Consider the following 23211-nt stretch of genomic DNA (forward strand, 5'->3'; position numbering starts at 1 on the left):
TATTGGTAACTGATGGGTGAGAACACGACCTGACGTACCGTTCTCACCGACACACCAAATTTCATAAAATAATTGACTAATACTAAAATTAAAAAATTAAAAAATTTTAATTAATTATTTTATGACACTTAATTTATTGAATCGTATTTTCGGTATATTGAAAACTTTCTCAGAGTGGTTAGATGATGAATTCAAGGGGACGGACTTCTTTTTTTTATTGTAAGTGGATGGATTAGCTAAGAGTGGAATAAATCAATTAATGGACTCATTCCCAAGGAGGATGTGACACATTCAAATGATCCATCCATCCACAACTTGATTGATTCAACTCCCTCTCCCTTAAATAAATTCAGAATAATGCTCGTTAGGAACGGTGGTCAACTTTTATGAAGATAAGAGCAAGTCCACCCTTAAAAAAATACATCAATATTCAGTCTATTTAATCCACTCAATGAACAGTGATATATCTCAATGAATAGTAATAGGCTAAATGCATCTCCATTCTTAAAAAATGCATTGGCACAAAGTTTAAAAAATGCGCTGGCACAAACGATATTCATCCCTACAAAATGCGCTGGCATCCACCTCATTTAAAATAATATTAAATTTTTATAAAATAATAAATAAAAAATAGTTTTAATTTCAAATATGATTTTTAACCAATCTCGTCACGCCACGTTTCATTATCATAATAAAATTACATAAACTCATTAAATAAACTTAAAAAAACACACTAAATAAACTAAGAACTTAATTGTTCCACCACAAGCTCCTTTTAATTATCTTGACCTTGTTGCAATCCCCATTGGTGCTCAATCAATTCTTCCTCGAGATTGACCAATTCTTCCTGTTGTGCCAATTATCTTTTCTGTTGCTCCTCAAACTGTTTATACATTTTCCTTGAAGAAGACATTGTAAGAACTCAAGATTTGAAAACGATGAAGGACTCTCAGCTAAAAAGAAGGATTGATTTCGGTGTGAGGCATTTGTCGTCGCCGGCGACAGCGAAGCTGTCGGATTGATGCTGTAATTGATGGGAATAGCACACGAGTCCAGGTTTGAGGTTGACTCGTATGAATCTAAGATGATGTAATTTTGGAAGGACCCAATTGAAAGAAAAAAAATCCGAAATGTTGTATGATGTTTGCAAATGGTGTGCTGTAGCTGTAATTACTACCATTCAGAAACAATGTCAATCCAATTTGTATTGTAAAATTGCTATTTTACACCATCTGGTTCTGGTTTCTGTATTATCTAATAAAGTGTGGTGTGGAGAAATTTCACTAAGACATTATCCACCTCTATAAAGCTAAGGCTCGCGAACTTCGGCAGCTTTCATACATTATACTTTACCTTGCTAGTGCTATTTATAAAGAGAGCATGTTGTCAGTTACATAAGAGTCTCCTACTTTAATCCATTTGAGTGTACGTTAATCGATTAGAATAGATACTATACTTGATGTTAATGGAAAGGCCGAGAGAGGATTTTATGAAACACACATTTAGAATGTCGAAGGTTGGGATACACGCTTGCATGCACAAACATAAGGATCATTTGTCTGTTTATGGTGATGGATTTTCTGTGTGTTTTCGCAGTTAGGGATAATGGAAATTGTTGTTTGCTACGGCTGCTGGTTTATGGTTAATCGAGTTTGTGATTTCAGCCCAATAGAGATAATCTTTCTCTTAAATGCCCACATGCACATGTGTAACCAATGCGGCTGTCGTATCCTATGAACTAATGTTTGTTGACGAGTGTTAGGGCATTTGGAAGGGAGTGTTGTGATACCATTCATGTTACTGCTATTTGAGATGTGGATTCTGTCTTCTCTTTTGCTTGCTTGCTATGTGACTATTTAGGCCAAGATTCTACATTTCTGGTATTCTGGTTGCAGACTGTTGATGCGCTCTGCTTGTAATGTGTAATCTTTTTTCCGTCAAATGAATTGGAATATGACGCTTTTGTAGAGTGGTTTGCTCGTTAACGCTTCTCTTCTTGTATCTTCCCCTCTGTGTCTGTGTTGCCGACCTCAAATCTGATAGCTGTTGTTCCCTTAGTTGATGTCTTCCGTGTTGAAAATAGTAATGTCTTTGTTGCAATGAGCTCTTTCAATCTTCAACTCTTCACGAGTTTCGGATCATTTGACTTGAGATCATCGGAAAGATGAATGCTTAGATTAGATTTTCATATTCGTGAGTTTATGACGCATTTCTATTAAGTTGGATCGCCATTCTCTTTTCTTTCGCAATCACCATTTCGTCTTCATTACATTACTGTGATGTAATGTTTATCTGAGGATAATGTTAGGAACATGAACCAACTAACCAAGTGTAGATGACAAACTTCAGGATAATGTTAGACCTACTTGAGCTTACTGACAGATAATTGACTTAGTATGTGCAACTTATCATTAGCATGGACTTGTATTTTACCTGACATTGGTATTGTACTTTCATTCCTTGACGAGCTGTTGGAGGAGGTCCATCAACGAAAATTCAATGGTTCCCTAGAGCATCCTATACTCTTCGATTTTTAAACGTTAGATATTTGATTAATATATCGTTGACCAATAATCTAACGGTTAAAAGTCTGAGAGTATAGAATTCCCCGGCATGTACCTGAAGGACTCGGCCAACATTGTATATGGAAACTATGGAGTGTAACTCACAGTTGAGTGGCCTGGTTTTTGTGCTTTAATTGTGCTAGGTTTTCTGACTTGGGGATTTGAATATAATCATACATTGTTTTCTTGTGCTTTTGGGTTCATTATTTCTCCTGTTTGGCCAACCTTTTGGCGAAATGTTAGGCTGCTATTGGTAACTGATTGGTAGGAGAGATTTTACACTCCAACAAGAACATGGCTAGACACATTAAATATTATAAAATAATTGGCTGATACTAAAATATAAAAATAAAAACTTTTAACTAATTATTTTACGACACTTAATTTATTAGACCGTGTTTTTGGTATACTAAAAACTTTCTGAGAGTGGTTGGATGATGCAAGTGGACGGATTAGCTTTTCTTCTTCGTTTTTTTGGGTTGGGAAGTGGATAGATTAGGTTAGAGTTGAATTAATCAATTAATGGACTCATTCCCATGGAGGATGTGACATATTCAAATGATCCACCCTTCCACAACTTTGATTGATTCAATTCCTCTCCCTTAAAAAATTCAGAATAATGCTCGTTAGAAACGGAGGTCAACTTTTATCAAGATAAAGTCCACCTGTATCAAAATATACAGTCAACTTCTGTTTTTGGAAGGGATTTGAAATCGGTGTTATAACATGAGTGAACTGATCATTACATGTTCGTCATAATAAAAAAGCTATCTAATTAAAAGAAAATCAATTAGGCCCCTTCTAAAACTAATGTAAGAAACTTGCAAATTGAGGTTTTTTAAGTTCAAAATGAGAGAACGAGGTTATTTATAGGCGATTTGGTATTGTAATTTATCAGAATATTTTTTTATGATGTTTTAGAGTATAAAATACTCAAAATGTTTTAGAATACTTTAGACATTTTAAGACACTCCGGTTATTTTAACCTTCAAATCTTTGTTTAAAAATACAAAATTTAAAAATTAACGTTTAGAAAACCCCGAGTACTCTGAACCACCATAAAATTTCGGGTAAATTGCCAATTTAGTCCCTAAATTATCACCTTAGTGAAAATTAGGTCCCTAAACTATTTTTTTTTTCAGAAAAATTAGTCCTTGAATTATAAAAATCTGCCAATTACATCCCTAATGTTATATTTGAAGCTACTATATTCAATTTTCCGTCAATTTAAGTCACGTTACTTGCATGTGAATCCCGGTATAGCCCAAGGGTAGTTTTGTCCTCTTTTATCAAAAATCCATGTGTCTCCTTGTGATTATTTTTGGCTCCACAAAAAGTACGTAGTATTATTGGGCAACTTTGCGAAGAGAATTTTTGAAAACTTTGGTACTTAAATTTTGTGTATTATTGAAAATATATGTAAACAACGTGTACTAAATGTAAAACGTATGCGTGTACATATATCATGGAGTTTTAAAAACATCATATATAATAAGCAAATTGTTATTAATATTCTAAAAATCTAATTGTGCACTCCAAACTTTTTATATTTAGAAAGCAAAATAATCTTATGAAGAATATATAATTAGATTTTTGAAATATTAATAATAATTCTCTTATTAAACAAATGAATAAACTACATAGAAAAATTTAATTACATAATATTAAAATATTACAGGTCCCAAGAATGAACAAACAATCTCTGAACGACTCACCGCTGCAATCACAATACTCGAGTCTCCTTCCAAAACCCAATTTGAATTAGCAGTTTGGAATTCCACTAGAAGCTCTGTTGCACGTCTAGCCGCAAGCATTTCAGCATGGGAAACCTATGTTCCCGATGTGGGACATGGAGTCTCAAAACTCTAATAAACATATGACATATGAGTGTCTACTAAGAAACTTTTCTTAACTACTTGAGTTATAAACTCGTTATCAGAATTTCTAAGAACCCGCTATCATAAATATATTGGACACTTGAACATGTAATAAATTCATTATCTGTGTAAGTTGAATATGAAATCTCTCACTCACAAATAGAGAGAATTAACATCATTAGGCCATACCATCAGTGGTTATATGCATAATAAGTTATGGTAAACATAATTTGAACGGATGAATTTGTTGAACAAAAAACTTGGAATATGAATGTGTTGGAAATTTGAGTAGTTTGAGTAGAAATTTCTTTGTCCCACATTGGCCATTCCCAAAAGATTTTATCACTTTATAAGACTTTGTCCTTTATAGAAAGTGATTGGAGTAATAGGTCTGGAGACTAAAATTGGGCTCACCTTTGGGATTGACCTTTGGGGTTTACTAATTAATTGGTAATTAATATATATAATTAATATATATTTAATTGTCAAAAGATGGGCCTTGGGCCTCTTGGGCTCTAATAATTAAATTAATTATTTATTTTCGGAATTAATTAATTATTTTTAATTTCGAATTTAAATTAATTAATTAATTATTTTTACCAACAGACTCATCTTTTCAGATGAAGTCTGAAGTGTGAAAAAGCAGAAACAAAAACACCCTTTTCAGCAGATGTCTCCCAACAGATGCATCCCTTCCTCATACCTGTTGCGAACAGGTATAATCACATTATATATACATCCATCTGCATGGCATTTAGAACACAGAAATATCATAAATCTTCTCTTGCAGTCATAAACATCATTTCTGAGAGAACCACATTAAAATTCGTCAGAAGTCAATTTTTCGGTGCTGGAATTTCTGACTTAGATCGTTGAATCCTGGTGAAGCAGACGTCCGTAGAACTACAAACACTGAGTATGGGCGAAATTTCTGTTTCAAGGACATTGCGGTACGCAAGCCTCGATCTTCAAGTTGTCTGTTTTTATAATTCGTATTCTAGTTTATATTCTGTTAATTCCCATTGCATTTATTATTTATTAGCATATATAAATTATCACAGATTGTTGACTTATATCCAACAGAATGCACATAGAATAGAATGATTTTATTCCATGTGCATACTGCATAGTATGGTTCATAAAAAAAGAAATAAAATGTATCGTATATAATATAGAAAACAAGTAGATGTTCCATTGACGTACGCTGCATGATCATCCTCACCCCCAAAGGCCAAATTACAGGTTTGGTGGGTGATGGCCTTCCTTTCAAAAGGAAGTCAGCAATCACTATGTTTGTCAGCCTTTTGACAAACTACAAAAAGTCTACAATATTCTGATGTGTTAGGACTGCTCGACTCTGTCCATTGTTGCTTGTGTTGAAGCTTCAAGTCTCGCTTTTTTCAGTTACCAGTTTTTTTCAAAACTTTTATATTAAAATATGCATAAAATGCAGGTTTGATGAGAAAAAGGTAATCGGTTCCCTTAAACATAATTGACGTTGCATGATCACCCCAAAGGGTTTGGTGGGTGATGGCCTTCCTCTCAAAAGGAAGTCAGCAATCACTATGTTTGTCAGCCATTTGACTTAACTACAAAAAAGTCTACAATATTCTAATGCGTTGGTTGGTACTGCTTGACTATCTGTCCATTGTTGCTTGTGTTGAAGCTTCAACTCTTGCTTTTTCAGTTACTAGATTCTTTTTTTTTCAAAACTTTTGTAAACAGATGCAGCTTTGATGAGAAAAGGGTTGCTTTGTTTCGGGTCTTGCTTTACTTTAGAAAACCACATTATTCATGCAAAAGAAAGATATTATTCAACTAAATTTTTTAATTCAATTTAAAAACCAATTGGTAGCGAGTATAGAAACTAAACATCGTTTAAGTTTTTATGCAAAATGTTTGATTTCTCGAAATGGACCTTCGACCTTCGATTATGTGCATATTAGGCGCTTCGACTCAAACACATGAATTGTATGTTTTGATACCATGTTAAAGTTCAACTAATAAACTCGAAAGCATTATTCATGAATAAAAATCCCGAAATTGTTTAAATTGTTGTTGTATTTGAACCACAATTGTTAACAGTTCTGCGTGTTTGGTCAACAAAAAAAAAATGAAGTTGTAATGAAACACTCCCGGTACTGTTCACTTTTAACGAAAATAACATTTTTACGCTAAAAAATCACTCATGATACTATTCACTTACAACATCTTTTTATCATTTTAATTAAAACTCAAAATTATCAAATCTTTTTTATTAGTTTCCCTAAAAAAAAAAAAACTCTTGATTGAGTGGGTTTGATTATAAGAATTACATTTTCTTTTCTTTTTTCCACCCAAGAGACGAGGACAAGCTAGCTATCTTATCCGACAACATAACTTGTTTTCAAATACTGTCAAAACCAGTCGTATGAAATTATGACTGATGCATGAGGAAAGTTTAAATCTTCTCCACTCAAAATTTGACACAATACTTGGCTACTTAAAGATTAGTAGAAACTCTTACTTAAAATTTTTCAAATTTATTCGTTGTCAATTTATAGAACTTCGTGTTTATAATAAGAACCGTTCATATTATAAATCACCCTATAAAGATCGTCTCTGCAAAAAATCAATTAAAACTAAGATTGTTTAGTCATCAAACCATTTAAAAATAAATGAACGGTATTGGTAAAAACATTATGAACCGTCTATGTACTTATTATAATAGATTGATTAAACGACCTTAATATTAATTTTTTTTTCCAGATATAATCTTTACAGTGTGATTTATAATATGAACAGTTCTGATTATAAACACAAAACTCTATGATTAAAACACTAAAAATTTTGAGTAGGAGTTCGTACTCATTTTTAATAGCCAAGTATTGTTCTCAAAATTTTATGTGGCATTTTTGTCACCTATCTCAGAGTTTGACACCTGTTATTAACTCTACTTTTAAACACCATAATTCTCTGAAAAAAAATTAAAAAATAAAAAAAATAAAAAGTTAAACCTAGAAGCCCAACCGTTCCTGCCCACCCCCACTCCCACTTCCACTCCCACGAGTCCAAATCTTCTGCACCCAAAAACTCATGTGACCTCTCTGTGCCTTTGATTTTATTGAGCATGTCAACAGTCACACCCAATCAAATCAAGCTTCAAGTCTCAAGTCCCAAGACATGCTCAATAAAATCAAGGGCACAGAGAGGCCACATGGGTTTTTGGATGCAGAAGATTTGGACTCTACCACCATGCCGATGGTCCTGGTTCTTCACATTACATATTTGTATTTTGTTTTTTGTTTTTTTATTCTTAGTGTTTTTAAGTGAGTTAAATAGAGTTAACAGTTGACAAGTCACAAAGAGTTTTGGGGGCAAAAGATTTGAAGTCGTACTAGCATTAAGATTAAATAAAAAATTAACCATACGATATACGATAATTGATTAGGATGTAAAGATTCTTAAGATCTCACAATTTGAATTCGAACAGGATCCAAATCCGTTTAGAATTAGGATTAGGGGTGGTCAATATTAATTGTTTTCTAAGTTAGAAGTTCCTTTTATAAAAAAAATTGTACACATCACATGTGTGAGCGTATTATATGTCACAATTCAATACATAACTCATGGCACACGCAGCAACCAAAAAGAAAAGGACATACATCTCACCATTTCCCATTCCCACCAAGTCACTCCAATCATTTTTCTTTTTATCCTACACCAAAAGGCATTTGTTTGACCGAACCATGTATACATAACATCTTAGGAAGGCTGCAAACAAAAAGAAAAAATCGAATATTTATCCAAAAAGAGTATGAAACGTTCCAAAATATTCCCGTTTTTTATATTTATTTACCAAAATTATGTTTTGCAATCAAGTTTTGTATTTTATTGTTAATTTTGAATGCACTTTGTTTATTGTTTTTATGTTAATCGTACACTTATATATTAAAAATAAAAAGCATATATCACAAAATAAACTGGATTGATATATAAGCGTATACGGTATACCAAATATTGAGAAATAACAATAAATTTGTAAGTACGAAAAAGTTCAAGAATATTAAAAAACTTGTAATAGAAATGAATTTCTAAATCATGTTTCAAAATTTATGAGATTATCTGAATTCAAATATTTTAAAACTTTCGAATTTAGAAATTGTGATCTGATCTGACTTAATTCTACAATTTAAAAAAAAATGAAAACGTTGTGTTTCCAATTCATTCGTCAGACAATCATCCCCAACTGATTGAACCTGATCAAACTGCCCAATAACACTATCAATTAACTTTCCAGAGGGAGGCTGAAATACCTTTGTGAGTCTTCCCGAATCTCAGAAGAATAGACTACTGTAACGAAACCACCAACTAATCCCCTTTAAAAAAAATTAAATAAAACTATCTTTCTAGGGCTTCGAGCTCAACTCATCTATGGGAACTCTCTATTTTTAAAATTCAAACGTAAGATCTTTCACTTACAAATAAAAAAGAATACTATTAGACTGTAGTACTAAGTGGCTGTTATAATGCATTACATACTCTAATGTTCATTTACCATAAATGTATTGTGTTTGCGTTGTATGAAATAATGCTAAACTTAAACCCAATTTGTTAACCACCAATACCTATAATTTATCGTGCAAAATGTTATCATTTTATTGCGTTGTATATTTCTATCACGTCAGCTTCTGACTTAGATGCATTCAATCCATGAAAATCGAAATTCACTTTGAAATTTGAAGATTAATTTGGTACATAAAATAATTTACCAAACAAAGATTTAGTAAAAAGTGACTACAAATACAACCAAAGGGTAAATAATGTATGAGAACCAATACATCCTAAAATACACCTTGTATACGGTCAGAGGGAAGAAATCACTGGACCGTAGTACTAAATGACATGTATTTATTAAAATCCACAAAAATTCACTTCACTCATTCAATTCTTCCATTTTTTTTCTTCCTACCTGCAACCACTATTTATTTTCATTTCCAAATTTTCATGATGTCAAACCATCGTATTAGAAAACCTAATTGGTCAATGATGAAGATAAAAAGGAGTTGTGGTGAAGGTCGTTGACAAGAATGGGTTGGTTGTGTTATTTTTCATTATTTATCGAAATTTAAATTTGGAGGTTAAATGTTCATATGTTGAGAATTATTACCTCAAAATAAGTTAGGTGACACGCACATAAGGCTAAATTAAACGGCAATATGAAAAACTAAATGAGAAAATTATAGCAATGGTCTCTCAACTTTAACCTTAACAGGAGAAATGATCCCTCAACTTTAGCCAAATTGAAACATAGTTTAGTAATGTTCTTCCGACATGGCTCATTTTAACGGAAGTTTTGACGAAGTTGACGAAAAGAACCATAGTTATATGTTTTGGTGAGTTAAGGAACAAATGGTAACAAATTTTTAATTGATGGAGCATCGCTCCAATTGGATTAAAGTTGCGGTACCATTACAACTTAAATGAGATAAACCCCACCAGTAAAAGCAATTTACATTGTAACAGCATCGTCGTCATCCTGTCGAAGTTGAGATTTTGTTTGAACTGTTTAATTTGAGATGCAGATACCCTCCTTGGCAAAAGTCTTTGAATTGCAGATTTGCGATGGCAAAAAATAATAAGTAGGTGATTAACTAACTTGTAGCTAATCGTGCTATATGACTGTAAGTACCAGAACGAAAAAACACGATGAACCAACTCCGGAGTTGAGCACAAGTTCACAAACACAACAAACTCGTATCCTAAATCCCATTGCAGCTGAGCAATATATAGCGTCAAGGAATTATTCGTAGATCGCTTAACCGTAGCAAGAGCACTCTCAGGGAACAATCTCATTCTCTTTTTCTGTCCAGGAGTCCATTTCTATCTCTTTCTATTGTATTACTTCTAGCTAGAACTGAATGCGGGAAATATGGGAAAGCATCTCTTGATGTATTTAACCAGAAAAATTGTGATGCTTCCACAATCTCAAGTGATTTAGACCCTTTTGTAGGTACATCTAATTCCCATTCCGTTTGAAGATCGAAGGGAAGGTATACGAAACAAATGGCAATGGCTTCGTTTCCTCTGAATGAATGAGCTTAATTAAAAACTGAATAACAAATGGCAAAGGCTTAGTTAATTTGGTCCAAACTTGTAACAAAGAAAGGAATAACATCCCTAACTAAAGATTACAAGTAAAAATAAAAACTGAATAAGCTTAATTTCAGTAAATGAATCCATAATACTCAATCATCCATATATTATAATTTAGGGGATACCCAGATACATAATACCAAATAGTTTTCAAGTTCGGAGCAGAAAATGCTGTTAGCTAGCAAGCAAAGAAACAACTAAGAGGGAGAGATCAGGAAATTATGTCAAGTAAGAGATGATGAATGCGAACGGAACATAGAGCATCAACCCAATGACAATGCCAAGTTGCCAACGGAGTCCACGATGAGCAAGTGAGCAAATCAGTCCACAACAGCAAGAGCTTGAAAATGTTTGTCCGAGAAGGCTGCTTCCATGACATGGTGCGGGCCAATCTCCCCACCATTCTCCAAGAAGGACCTGACCAAATTATTAGACCAGCCACGCAATAGCGTCACCCCTGGACGAGGCAAAGCGATTGAAGGCAATTCCCAGCACCAAATATCCCAAAACAGAATGTGAGGCACCGCATCATCCCCATACCCTTTGTCCTTAAACATGGTCCTTATGGCCTCGTACTGAGTCTCCCAGGCCGCGCCATCAAAAAAATCAGAGCCCATGTTGTAGTTGAAGATAAAGAGCTTCTGGATCATCTGATCTGGCTTCAAATTCTCATTGACACTCACTTGGAGAATCAAATCAAACACCTTTTGCAAATGAACTACCAGGCGGCCGTCCATTCCCATAAAAAAAGATAATTTGGACCTTAGGCCATCGTTGCAGGGTACTGAATACAGATGAGGAAGACGAAATAACAGAGCGTGGTCATCCCCGGCAGCAGCCGGAAGAGGAGCGGAACTGATCAGCTTTCCTTTCCAGGCCGGCTCTTCATTCAGTTCACTCACAAAAAGTCCCAAACTCGCCGTCAATTCCCTAGCCCCGCCCGTAATTCTGTTCATGTTACATACAGCGAAGCAGTTTCTGAATTTGCCACCCTCCTTGTGCTTGCGCAGCAATGCATTCCACTGAAGCTCAGCCGCCTCCCCAACATTCGCATCTTTCAAATATCGTATGATAAAATGTGGAAGCAAAGCATCGGGCTCTATGACGCAGCTTAAATTGCCTTTGTTTGCTGTTGATGCTGAGGCTTTCACCTGCTCCAAATATTTAATATCCACACCCCACCGTCTCGGGTTGAACCTGCCCTGACGCTTGTAGTACTTCTGCAAGGGCGCCAAGAACTCCTTCCTCAGCCGCTCCCACTGTTCATCCTCCTTTGATGATTGATCTGGTTGTTGCGATTGTGACACCAAAGGGAAGAGCCGCCTGGCAGTGCTTTCGCGAAGCGCAATGGCGCGGATGGCATGGGCGTCGGAGGGGAATGTGGTGAGGAAACAGTCTGCGGCCTCGGAGACGTAGAGATCAGCGAAAGCATCAGCATCAATAGGACGTATAACAGAATCATGTTCCCGAGAATCATCCTCGTCATGATCGTCGTCATCAGTTAAATAATCAGAAGGCTTGAGTTCCAGCTTGTTCTGCTGCATCTTTTGAACATCGGACTTGAGCCGCTCCACGAAAATATCCATAGCGCGGTCGTGCAAGGACTTGTAATGCGGATCGCGGTTGTATCTCTGGCGGTGTTTCTCCTCCATCTCATCCACCTCCGTCTCCTGCTGGTCCTGCGGAAGGAGAAGGCTGTAGAGAATCTCGACAATGGCGTACAATCCCCCGAAAGAGTCAAGGTTATGCGCCAGAGTTCTGGGGTGGTTGCGGTGGAGCCAAGACGTGGCCGCGGACGAGGCTTCCGGATAGACGTGATTTGTGGAGAGGTTGGAGATAAGCTTGAGGGTGGTGAGGGGGTTGTGGGACCAGGCGAGTGGGAGCCGTTGCTCGAGAGAGTTGATGAGGGCAGTGTCAGTGTGGGAAGTACGGGCGGCAGATGCTGGTGGTGGTCGCACCTTGAAAAAGATATCGAGGCATGGGTCGCTATAGGAGGAGGAGGAGGAGGCAGAGTAGGAGGAAGCCATAATCTGAGACTTAGCGGCGGCGTCGGCCACCTTGGACGCTATGAATCTTGTTGCGAGGTGGAATTGCGGAGGAGGAGCGACACCAACCACCCTTGTCAGTGCAGGAAAAGAAACAATGCTGCCAGGTGTTGCTAATTTCAGAACTCTGGCCAGATTCTTCATCTCTAAATCTCAAATTCAAATTATGTCCGTCTCTGTTGGGTGGCGGTTGGAGTAGGAATTGAGGATCTTTATTTGTTGGAGAAGAAGATATGAGGATATACATTGGTCGGGAGTTGTGCGTGTCATATAATTCTCATGATTATTTATCCTTGTTTTCCAAGTAATACGATTAATAATCTATTAGGATTTATAAAAATCACAGTTTTAATAGAATTAGGACTGCAACCGTCTTTCACTTTTTAACAAAAACTACAACAACAAAGCCTTATTGATCCTTCTAAATAAGAATTTTTTATTTTAGAAAAAGTAAATGATTGTTTGGTTCAGAAGAATAGTTTTCTTATTTTTTTGTTAGTAATTTTCTGTTTCGTTTTACAAAACCATTTAATTTATAAATAATGTTAAAAGAGTGTGTGATAATTTTTGATCCCTCACCTCACCCGAGTTGATAAATATCTTTAACTCAATACGTAATTAAGATTGTTTGTTCAATTTATTGGAGCTGAGCAGTGTGCCATTCCTAATTTCTTTGGTTTAGAATTGTCACGCAGCTCATGCTGCCATGGTTCCACGCTTGTTAAACTACTTTTAGTTTGAACAATGTTTTGCGAAACCCATTCATTAAACCACTCTATTTTATATTAATTCATATATATATATGAAAGCAAATAACATAAACGTTTTTACGTGCGTCCACGTTCGCCTAAATTAAAATATTTAAAATAGCACTCTTACTTAATGCTCCTTGCTTCAGGACTTCTTCCTTTCCTTCAGCAATTCTTCCTTCTCTTCTCTGGAGTGACCTAATGCTGCTTGAGCACTTTGTTCTTTTCTGGAGTGACCTCTATCCCCACCCTTTGGCCCGCATCATGTACTTCCCTTTTGAAGTTACCAGAACTGTCATCATTTATTAAAATCTCCACTTTCCAACCATGCTTCTCAGAAGAGGCAAGGTCGCAGAGGGCTTCTGCATCTTGGAGATCTTCAACAACAACCCTCCTGTGGCTCTGAAGCTCCTCTAAGTCTCTTAGAAAAGCTGCCTCCTTCGCGTGGAAGTCTTCGAGCTTTTCATAGTCAACATTTTGGTTATTATTTTCGAGGCTTCTCACCTCTCTCTCCAGGGGAATGAAATCATTTTTTGTTTTGATTACATCTCGGAGTGCCTTCAGTGAAGAGGGGAAAAATGTTCGGTATTGATAGACAGCCATGGAATTCAATTTGGTTTTGGAGGGGTGGAGATTGAGTTGGGACCGAACAGACCCTTCTAAACTTGAAAGTCATGCAATTACAATGCCATTTTCTTGTCATGAACTTATCCTCGCAATGCAACTCGAATGATATCTTGCAAAAGACCTTTTTTATTGGGCTAATTAGGGTTAATTAGGCATGCAATTACAAAGTGTCATGAACATATCCTCACAATGCAACTGACATGATAAAATTTCACAAATTTATCTATATATTCTTAAACTTACATGAAAAATACAATATATATATCCCACTTATATTAGGGAATCACAAAAGGACTTTCTTTTTATACTCTTGGGCTCTTTTGGTGGGCTAGACAGGAATGGGCATCAATTATAGGTTAGGCTTTGTAAAACAAGACTTGTAACCTATGCAATATTATAAGTTAGATAGCCCACTCTATTATAGATTCATATCTCATCATGTATAATCTAGTTCATCTTACAGTTTGACACAACAAACAACAGAGTGAACTCAAATCCATTTTAATTGGTCACAACATATATTCCAACTGGCCCACCAAACAGGCCCTTACATTCTTATCTGACCCTCCATGCTCACAAAAAGTGTGGATTCACTCCCTTAATGCAATATTTTGCATATGGAATATGGACATTGGTTTCTTTACTTATTTTTTGGGTTGATGATGGGAAGATGTCAAAATGTAGGTTTGTTGGTGTATATGCATTTCTTCAAAACCAAACGTAGGGAAATATGTCAAACATGAAATTATTGACATGACCACTGCCCGTGCTTGACAGTGTCCCATGGGTTGGTTTTATTTTTTCTTTTCCTTGTGTGGTTTTAAGTGAGTTAAAAGAGCGTTTAAGTGTAGAGTTAGCAGTTGACAAGTGCCAAATCCCGACATAGACCACAAAAAAGTCACAAAGAGCTTTGGGTGCAAAAGATTTGAATTTGCATTAGCATTAAGATTAGAGGATGAGGATTTTCTCCGGATTTTCTTTGTGAGGATCCTAGGATCCTTATATTTTAGTTGTTCATAGTATATTGTGCGGTCAATCATGCAGGATGTTATGTAAGTAAACATTGCATTTCAATCGGTGCCTCTCAAGTGTCTATTTTCTTCTCCCCACATCAACCATGTAGGATGTTATGGCATCCACTATATATTTGTACGAGTGCAAGTCTGTCAGTATGAGCGAGTGCGGGTATGTGTGCATGTGCACGAGCATGTGTGTGAGCGCTATATGTAAAACCATAGAATATCAGCGGATGGGTAATATGTTGATAGTGAATTGTAGCCCATTAGTGCAAAAGTATACAAGGCCAGATTGCATGTTAACAAAAACGTAGATATTTGCTTACCCGAGGCTAGCAAGACATTTTGTTCCCCAAAGTCTTCTGCCGGCATATCAAAGAGATCAATTTTCTTGTTTTCAAGGTTTGATGCATATCTGTACCAAAGGCACACCAAATGTTTCTATAAAATTATTATTAGAAAAAAGATATATCATCAATTAAAAAAAAAAAAACAACTTTGACCCAAGCATAAACCAGTACTTTGAGCATCCAATGGGACAATTTCAAGAATAACAACAACAACAACAACAAAGCTTTTTTCAAGAATAATGAAAATAAATTATCTTCCTGTATTGTAAAATCAGGCTTCTTGTACTATTAAAACTTAGAGAAAAGATTGCGCGACTACTGCCTTCCATAACAAGTTACCCAGTGCACACTTGCATCTCTGGTTAAAGTGTAACTGTAACTCTGTGTCTGTGTGTGTGTTGGGGGGGGGGGGGTGATAGGACGGAGACATGTTCATCACTACATCAGTCTAAAAAACATCCACGTTAAATATTTGGTAAATATGGGAACGTTGGATAATCATATGTGAAATAATAATTAAGACTCAGAAAAAAAGGTGTTTTCTAACACAGGTATTTCACTCTCCAAATTGATATGTAATGAACCTATATATCAACGAAATATCATATATATAAGCCTGGGGTAATAGATGTCAAAGTCAGATGGATACAATACCGTTCATCCACACAAAAATAACTAATATAATGTACACTTAAGAAATACCCAAAAAGGCAAATGAATTGGGTATTTCTGCTAAGAATCAATGAAGGTAATTTCTTGCTCATGCTAACTTACTGTTTTTTCAGAGCCACATATGAATTCAACTCTTTGATCTGCACAACGGTTCAATCTATTAACACAAGTATAACATGTTAAAAACAATTAATATACACAAGAAGATAATTAAAACAAAGGAAATTAGAAAAGGAAAAAAAAAAGTAAGCATAGCAGAGTCTGGAAATGAAATAAGGAATTAAAACACACCATTGACTGCTTTTTCTCATTCAGCATTCTACTGGTATTTGGGTCATTTATTCTCTCCATATTCTTGACTTCTCTATCAAATTCTTTGATAAGCCTGAAAACAACACAACATATAACCTTATTCACAGGACACCCAAATTGATGAGTGTCACAGGTTGGAATTCAAACATCAGAAGGAAGTTGAATTGGATAACCGCAACTCTTACAAATGAAGGCCAGAAAATTTGAAGGCAGGAAACCCCATATGCTGGCCAAAACAAATAAACTAAGCACAGATCCATAAGATTATAGCATTTGTTTTTCAAATGACATGTCAACACAAATAATACATTAGTATATGGAATTTAGGGGTTTAGGTAACGGATACTATTGGGTAGAAAAGTAAAAAGGTGACCAAGAAAATCCAGAGGTCTACATAAAAGGAACGAGTACTGAATTAATATGCATATCTGGGCATAAGAAGCAAATAATGTTCATTGCTGGTCACTTGGTCAGTGGTCACCAATCCCAAACATGACATTAGACAAGATATTTCCATCCCTTACATATAATGGAGCAGGATGCAACTAAATGTCAGCTTAGTTGCACTTTATCACATTTTCAGCATTAGTCACAAATTGTATAAATATTCCACTCCCAAGTATATTATTTTTTTGTCGATACAAATTTTATTACCAGAAATGGATAAACAATCATAAAAAGACATTTAAAATGGAACAAACAAAACTTTCCTCCTGCCCTCCAAAATAATGGCATCCCCCCAATCTGAAAAGGAAGAAACAGGAATTTCGCAAAATTCTGAAGGAACTGAAGCTCACAGTAACGATTAAAATTAGCGGTTATCCCACAAAACCTCCGCATCTCCCTAATGCTATCGCATCGTCTAATTTATTACTGGCTACACCACCCAAAACACATCCATCACTCAACACCTCCGTAGGCCTACACACTCTTCTTCCGTCCCCCAAATGCCTTGTGCTCACAAAATAATGACATGAAAGTTGCCGGAATTACGCAGCTTAAACAGCCTCCCAAAGGACCCAAACAATATCCACCCCCTATTTTAAGGCAAAATAGTGCCATCAATGTTTAGGGTATTAAGAAATAAAATTGTTAATTAGGAGGACCCATCCATGTATACTTCTATATACCTCAAGAAAAAACATTCAGGTAAACCTCTCTGAGTATTGAGCATCTTTCTATTCTTCTCAGTAAATAAATTCAATCACAAACCAAAAAAAAAAAAAAAAGATCCTCTAAAAAGCTCCTTTCTTTATCATCATTTAGCTTATGAATATAATTTGAGGAAAATCATTGATTCTAACTTCAATAAATTCAAGTCAAATCGAACCCTTAAACGTGAAAAAAGCCAAGTATAAATTCCTACATCAAGATCCAATGGAGCGTAGTGTACTGAAACTCATCTATTTCTTGGCCAACTACCCATTTCTTGATATTTAAGCTAATTCAATTGCATTACCTCCAATCACAGTCAAGAACCCAATTTACCATTCAATAACTGGCAGCACAGACATTCACCAACTTATGAAGAAAATTGAATTGAAAATTAACCCACACTTGTGGACGATAAATAAAGAGGATAAAACTGTAGAAAAAGAAAAAGAAAAATTAATACCTCTTACAGTCTCGCATCTCCCAGACCCTGCGTAAAGCGGGAGCCTTGTGCACTGGGTACGACCTTTACAGTCTCGCATCTTGTCAGTGAGCTCTTCCAGCTGCCGACTCTGCCTATTCGAGTCCTGAATCTTCTCCAGCTTCTGAAACCCATTTCTGCCATATATCCAAACACTAAGACTATTAGAGCCTGTAACTTTCAGGAACCACAAAATACTCAGAAATTCGATCCAAAGCAAAGCCAAACAGATGCTTACGACAATGCACGGAAGATATCGGCGATTTGTCCGTCGATCTCCGCCAGCTCTTCGCTGATTGCAGATAACGGATCCATCTCTCCAACACAAAGCAATCAAATCAAATCAAATCCAATCCATCGAATCCTTCAGATCATCACAAAGCTTACAGATCCTCAGAAATCTCCCAATCAAATCCAATCGGCTTCGAACCGCCTAACCAAATCGAATCGAAACAATACAAAGAATCAAATCGCATCCAAAACAAATCGAATAAAAAAATATTAGAAATGCGCGATGGGATCCGGGGCAATGTGGGTTACGATGGGGATCGGAGGGTTATAATACAAAGAGCTTCCTCCTCGTGATTTACAGATACAAAACAAATTATTTGGAATTGTTTTATATTTATTTTGGAAAAATTGGTATCCGTCCTAGTTGTTACTGTTTATTGACTAAGACCTTATTAGTTCCCAAATTTTGATTTAAGTCCCTATCATTAATGTGATAATGAATTTATATGTTTATTATATAATTTTTTTAATATAAAAATTAGTAATTAATTTAGGGTTTAATACTCATACCTCTATTAAACTTCTAATTAATTTTCAATTCAAACATTTCGAAAATAATAAAAAATTAAATTAAGTTTGTACCTATTAGTTTTTTTATATATAAAAATATTCTCAATTTTTTAATCTTAAATGTACCTATTCATATATTTTTTTAATTTTTTTAATCTTAAACGTACCCATTCTCAAATATATCAATTTGTTATATGTAAAATGTACCATTTTTTTAATATAAAATCCATTAAAAAATTTTAATCCATGTTTAAACTTATATGGGTACATTCTTTTTCGTTGATTTGAGAATGTATCCATGTTTTGGTACAATAACTTTTTTTGTTAATTTTGGTTAATGTACCCATCCATAATTGTATACACACACAAACACACACACACAAACACAATATAATAGAGAGTATAATTTATATTTTATTATTTTTAATCCCATAAATTATGGGTTTTATTTAAAATCTCATTAATATAAACAATTACAAATTTCAATTTTTAATTTTTAATTTAAAAAATATAGTAACTTGCATTATTACATTAATGTTAGGGACCTCAATCAAAAACTAAAAACTAACAAGGTTTCAATCAAAGAATATTGATAGTTAGGGACTGCATCCAAAGTGTCCCATTTATTTTTTGTTTTTGGTGGGGGAGTCCGGAGAGAGAGAGGGAGGGAGGAGCGCGTTTAAAATTTACGCCAAAACATTTGGCCGTTTTGAAACGCTTGTTGGTTCGTTAGCAAAGTCTAAAATATCGATGATGTCGGAAATATCGTAGTTTAAAAATATGAAAATTTCGATGGAAATATTGAGATATTATCGATATCGATAAAAATTGAATAAAAACCACGAAAATTGTAAGAAAAACTTAAAAAAATTTATTGAAATTTTGCAGGATGTTTATTTAGTTAATTATCTATTAGTTTATTACAAAAAATTGGAAAAAAAAATATTGCATAATGGATTTAACTGATTTAAGTTGATTATATAGCGAGCTGGCAAACATTGTGAGTGTAGAAAAAATGTAGTAATTAATGAAAGAAGTTTAAACACACCATAATCATTTATATATAATGAATTGGTACAATATTTTACACTTTATACATTGCATGGTAAGATACATGAGTGACTTAGAGCAAGTCCACCGGAGTGGAATTTGCCCAGCACAAAGTACAAAAATTAGGCTGGGAGCCTGTCAATCCACTCCAGCCGACCCTTTTGCCTGGGACGCAACCCAAGCTGGTCACCAGGCCAGCCCAAATTAGACTGAGCAAGAAGCCGGCCTATTTGGCTGGCGCGTGCGCGACAATCACGCGTGGCCGCGAGTAGGCGACAAGATTGCAGAGGGCTGTCAGCCCACTTGTGCTCCGGAGCCCCATTAGTGACGTGGCATGCTCATAACCGTTGGATTTCCAACGGTAAAAAAAAATTAAATTTTACTTTTAAACTGAACCGTTCGATCACAGATCAACGGTCCATGTTTTTTCCCCCCAAAAATTAAGAATTTCACTTTTAAAAAATACATAAATTTTTTAATAAATTTAGATAATAATAATATTATTATTATTTTATTTTTTATAAATTCAGAAATTAAAAATAAAATTATTATTTTATAATAAATAATAATAATATTTTAATAAAATGGACTAGGCTATTTTTTGTTAGGGGTGAAGATGCTTTGGCCTATTACTGTTCACTGGGGTCTATTACTGTTCACTTGAGTGGATAAATGCGCTGGGTGCCAGCACAAAGTCCTTAGGGTGGACTTGCTCCCCTCTCTCTTTCTCTCTCTAGAAACCGAAATAAGTCTCATTTATCTCCACCCTCTCTCACATCTATTTCAAACCTCAAACCGAAACACAAACATCAGACCTGAGCCCAGCTCATCTATTTCAGCCATCACGGTTTGCCGACGCATAAAGGTTAAGTGCATTGATCTCTTCTTTGCTCATTAATTTCTTATTTCCAACGTACTACAAGTTCATCTCGCGATATTATCGGCACTTCATCCTAAAATTTTTGCTAAACAAATATGGATAGAGATATAAAAACAAAAAGTATTTTAAGTGGCACTAATCAGCTTATTCTTTTTGCGAATAAAGGAACAGCAAGCCACGTGGTAAAAACTTGGTTTCTCTTTCAGCACCACCGACAGATCGCGACCGTCGAATGGCGAGGTTTTCAAACAGTCAAAAGGGTAAAATATTCCAACGGTCGAATCGTATTCATTCCCATTTCAATGTACCTCTCTGTGTAACGCTGTCTGCTTGTGAGAGAGAGCGTATGAGAGATGAGGCAGAAGAAAAAGGCAGGATCAGAAATCCCAGAAACCCTAACGGCGATGGCAGCAGTAGAAGAAGAAGGAGAAGGTCGATTCTTTGCTTGCTATCTGTTGAGCTCTCGCAGCCCTCGCTACAAAGGCCACACTTATATTGGGTAATTTTGCCAATTTCCCCCAATTTCCTTAATTATTTTTATCAATTTTTAATCTCCAATCGGTTCGGAATAATCAGACCGTTCTTGATTTTATCATTTTCCATCTGATTTCTTTAAATTTTGAAACTTCCGTTCAGAACTCCGACTAATAATTCAGCCCAATTTCACTGTTTGATTGTTTGTTTATTTGGGACTTTCTCGTTTGAATTTATTTTAAATTTTGAGACTTTCTTCTGCTTTCTTTTATAAATTGGATTAACAAGTGACTCCAATTTGACTGTTTGTTTATCCGGGTGATGCTGAATACAGATTCACTGTGAATCCGCGGCGGCGAATAAGGCAGCACAACGGAGAAATATCGCAAGGAGCTTGGAGAACGAAGCGAAAGCGGCCTTGGGAGATGGTTTTGTGCATCTATGGTTTCCCAACAAACGTTTCTGCTCTCCAGGTCTCTACATTTTTATTTCCCTCCAAATCTAGTTAATATATCAATTATGTTTGACTGGGATCAACTTAGATGCTAATTTCTTGAGAATTATATCCTAATTATGTGCCAATTGGGGATGTTTGCAGTTTGATTGGGACACCTTGAGTTTGTACTAATTCTGGCATCCATTTAGTCCTTTTTTTTTTTTACGGATTTATTGGATTCAAATTTAAATGAAGATTTATTAATCGGAATTTGGGAACTTTCAAACTCCAATTTCTTGAGAGTTATGTTGTTAATATGTTTCATTTAAGGATATCTCCAGTTTGATTGGAACCCACATTGGGTTGGAACTAATTTTGAAATCAGTTATGTGTTAATAGTTAATACCTGGTTGGGATTATTTTTGTTTGAGGATTTCCGATTTATATTGACTTGATTTGGGAATTGCAGTTTGAATGGGCCTGGCAGAATCCAACTGTATCAAAGGCAGTTAGGCAGGCTGCTGCAAGCTTTAAAACCCTTGGAGGACTTGTCAGCAAGATCAAGCTTGCATACACAATGCTCACTATTCCGCCATGGCACAGGTATCGTTTTATTAGTTTTCACGTGAATTGTGAGTGAATGAATACACATATGCTTTTTTTGCTCGTACTAATGGGATGTGAAATTTTGTTTGTTTGGATCACCAGCTTGAACCTCACTGTGAACTTCTTTTCGAGCCAGTACATCAAGCATTCTGCTGGCTGTCCACACCTGCCGGAGCAGATGAAGGTCAAAGTTTGTTCCATGGATGATCTTCCTTCCTCAACCAAACTATCTGATGACATTTTTGAAAATGAAGATGATTGGTGCAATGAAAGGGAATGTGACGAAGATATGTGTACCAGTAGTTCCCCACAGGAAGACACATTATCAGACATCATGGTTCATAATTCACCAGGTGATCAGCAAAATGATATCGGCAATAAAGTTGGAAATTATGAGTGCTGCAATGAAAAAGAATGCGATGAATTCTTGAATGACAGCACATTATCAGATTTTATAGTTGATAATTCAGAAGACGATCAGCAGGATGATACAGGAAAGACAATTAATGACGTATATGGAGACAGTCAAGAAGTAAGAGAAGATTTCACAGAGCAGTTCGGTTTTATAACATCACCGGTGAGAATTCCATCTTCGAATGTGGCTACCAGTACCACATCTTCTGATGACTGTAGCGTTGAATTGAGGCATCCTGTAAGGGAACAATTGACAACTACAGTTACAGACGATGATCAGTCACCGGGCAAAAGCTATCTCAGGCCTTGTGGAGGCGAGATAATAGATTTGACAACTCCAGCTCCCCAATGCAGAAGCGGTTTATGCGGGAAAAAGAGCAGAGTTACTAGTGCTTATCCTCAGATTATTGACTTGACTATGTCTCCAAATTTCATCCAGTTATAGTGCTTGATGATCTTGTGGTTTGGTTGAATAATTTAGAGGAATTATTGTCATCTTTGCCTGATGGCATATTATTGTAATACTTCTGTTCTTACAGTTTTTACTGGAATAAAAATCTTCTTTTTACC

General features: G+C 35.6%; 3 protein-coding genes across 5 annotated transcripts; 1 reads left to right on the forward strand and 2 right to left on the reverse strand.

The window, feature by feature from the left end:
* Positions 1 to 10654: 10654 nt before the first annotated feature.
* Positions 10655 to 18588, reverse strand: LOC103418221 (uncharacterized). 3 transcript variants are annotated; one of them, XM_070818851.1, is made up of 6 exons: positions 18219 to 18588; positions 17963 to 18117; positions 16327 to 16420; positions 16138 to 16175; positions 15340 to 15428; positions 10655 to 13928 (listed from the first exon to the last, which is right to left on the reverse strand). In XM_070818851.1, exon 6 carries the CDS (start codon positions 12763 to 12765, stop codon positions 10897 to 10899), a length of 1869 nt encoding a protein of 622 aa, XP_070674952.1. In that variant the 5' UTR covers positions 12766 to 13928; positions 15340 to 15428; positions 16138 to 16175; positions 16327 to 16420; positions 17963 to 18117; positions 18219 to 18588; the 3' UTR covers positions 10655 to 10896. The 3 variants fall into 3 exon arrangements, with proteins under 3 accessions (XP_070674952.1, XP_070674951.1, XP_070674950.1); XM_070818850.1 differs by having other exon boundaries at positions 10655 to 14118; positions 18219 to 18587; XM_070818849.1 differs by having other exon boundaries at positions 10655 to 15428; positions 16138 to 16192; positions 18219 to 18583.
* Positions 16163 to 18295, reverse strand: LOC139194606 (novel plant SNARE 11-like). The gene is made up of 5 exons (XM_070819492.1): positions 18219 to 18295; positions 17963 to 18117; positions 17836 to 17845; positions 16327 to 16420; positions 16163 to 16192 (listed from the first exon to the last, which is right to left on the reverse strand). The coding sequence occupies exons 1-5, from the start codon at positions 18293 to 18295 to the stop codon at positions 16163 to 16165; spliced, it is 366 nt and encodes a 121-aa protein (XP_070675593.1).
* Positions 18589 to 20577: 1989 nt separating the features above from the next.
* Positions 20578 to 23211, forward strand: LOC114819273 (uncharacterized). Its single transcript, XM_029099586.2, has 4 exons — positions 20578 to 21210; positions 21520 to 21658; positions 22091 to 22224; positions 22330 to 23211. The coding sequence occupies exons 1-4, from the start codon at positions 21065 to 21067 to the stop codon at positions 23084 to 23086; spliced, it is 1176 nt and encodes a 391-aa protein (XP_028955419.2). The 5' UTR covers positions 20578 to 21064; the 3' UTR covers positions 23087 to 23211.

The sequence above is a fragment of the Malus domestica genome, chromosome 03, assembly GCF_042453785.1.
Source record: "Malus domestica chromosome 03, GDT2T_hap1".
In the NCBI taxonomy this organism is placed as follows: domain Eukaryota; kingdom Viridiplantae; phylum Streptophyta; class Magnoliopsida; order Rosales; family Rosaceae; genus Malus; species Malus domestica.

Coding starts and splice junctions, on each gene's coding strand:
- LOC103418221 (XM_070818851.1), bottom strand. CDS start 12,765: ATGAAGAATCTGGCCAGAGTTCTGAAATTAGCAACACCTGGCAGCATT.
- LOC139194606 (XM_070819492.1), bottom strand. CDS start 18,295: ATGGATCCGTTATCTGCAATCAGCGAAGAGCTGGCGGAGATCGACGGA. Junction 18,118..18,218: donor GATATCTTCCGTGCATTGTC/GTAAGCATCTGT, acceptor GATATATGGCAG/AAATGGGTTTCAGAAGCTGG. Junction 16,193..16,326: donor ATGAGAAAAAGCAGTCAATG/GTGTGTTTTAAT, acceptor TTGTGTTAATAG/ATTGAACCGTTGTGCAGATC.
- LOC114819273 (XM_029099586.2), top strand. CDS start 21,065: ATGAGGCAGAAGAAAAAGGCAGGATCAGAAATCCCAGAAACCCTAACG. Junction 21,659..22,090: donor CAAACGTTTCTGCTCTCCAG/GTCTCTACATTT, acceptor TGGGAATTGCAG/TTTGAATGGGCCTGGCAGAA. Junction 22,225..22,329: donor ACTATTCCGCCATGGCACAG/GTATCGTTTTAT, acceptor TTGGATCACCAG/CTTGAACCTCACTGTGAACT.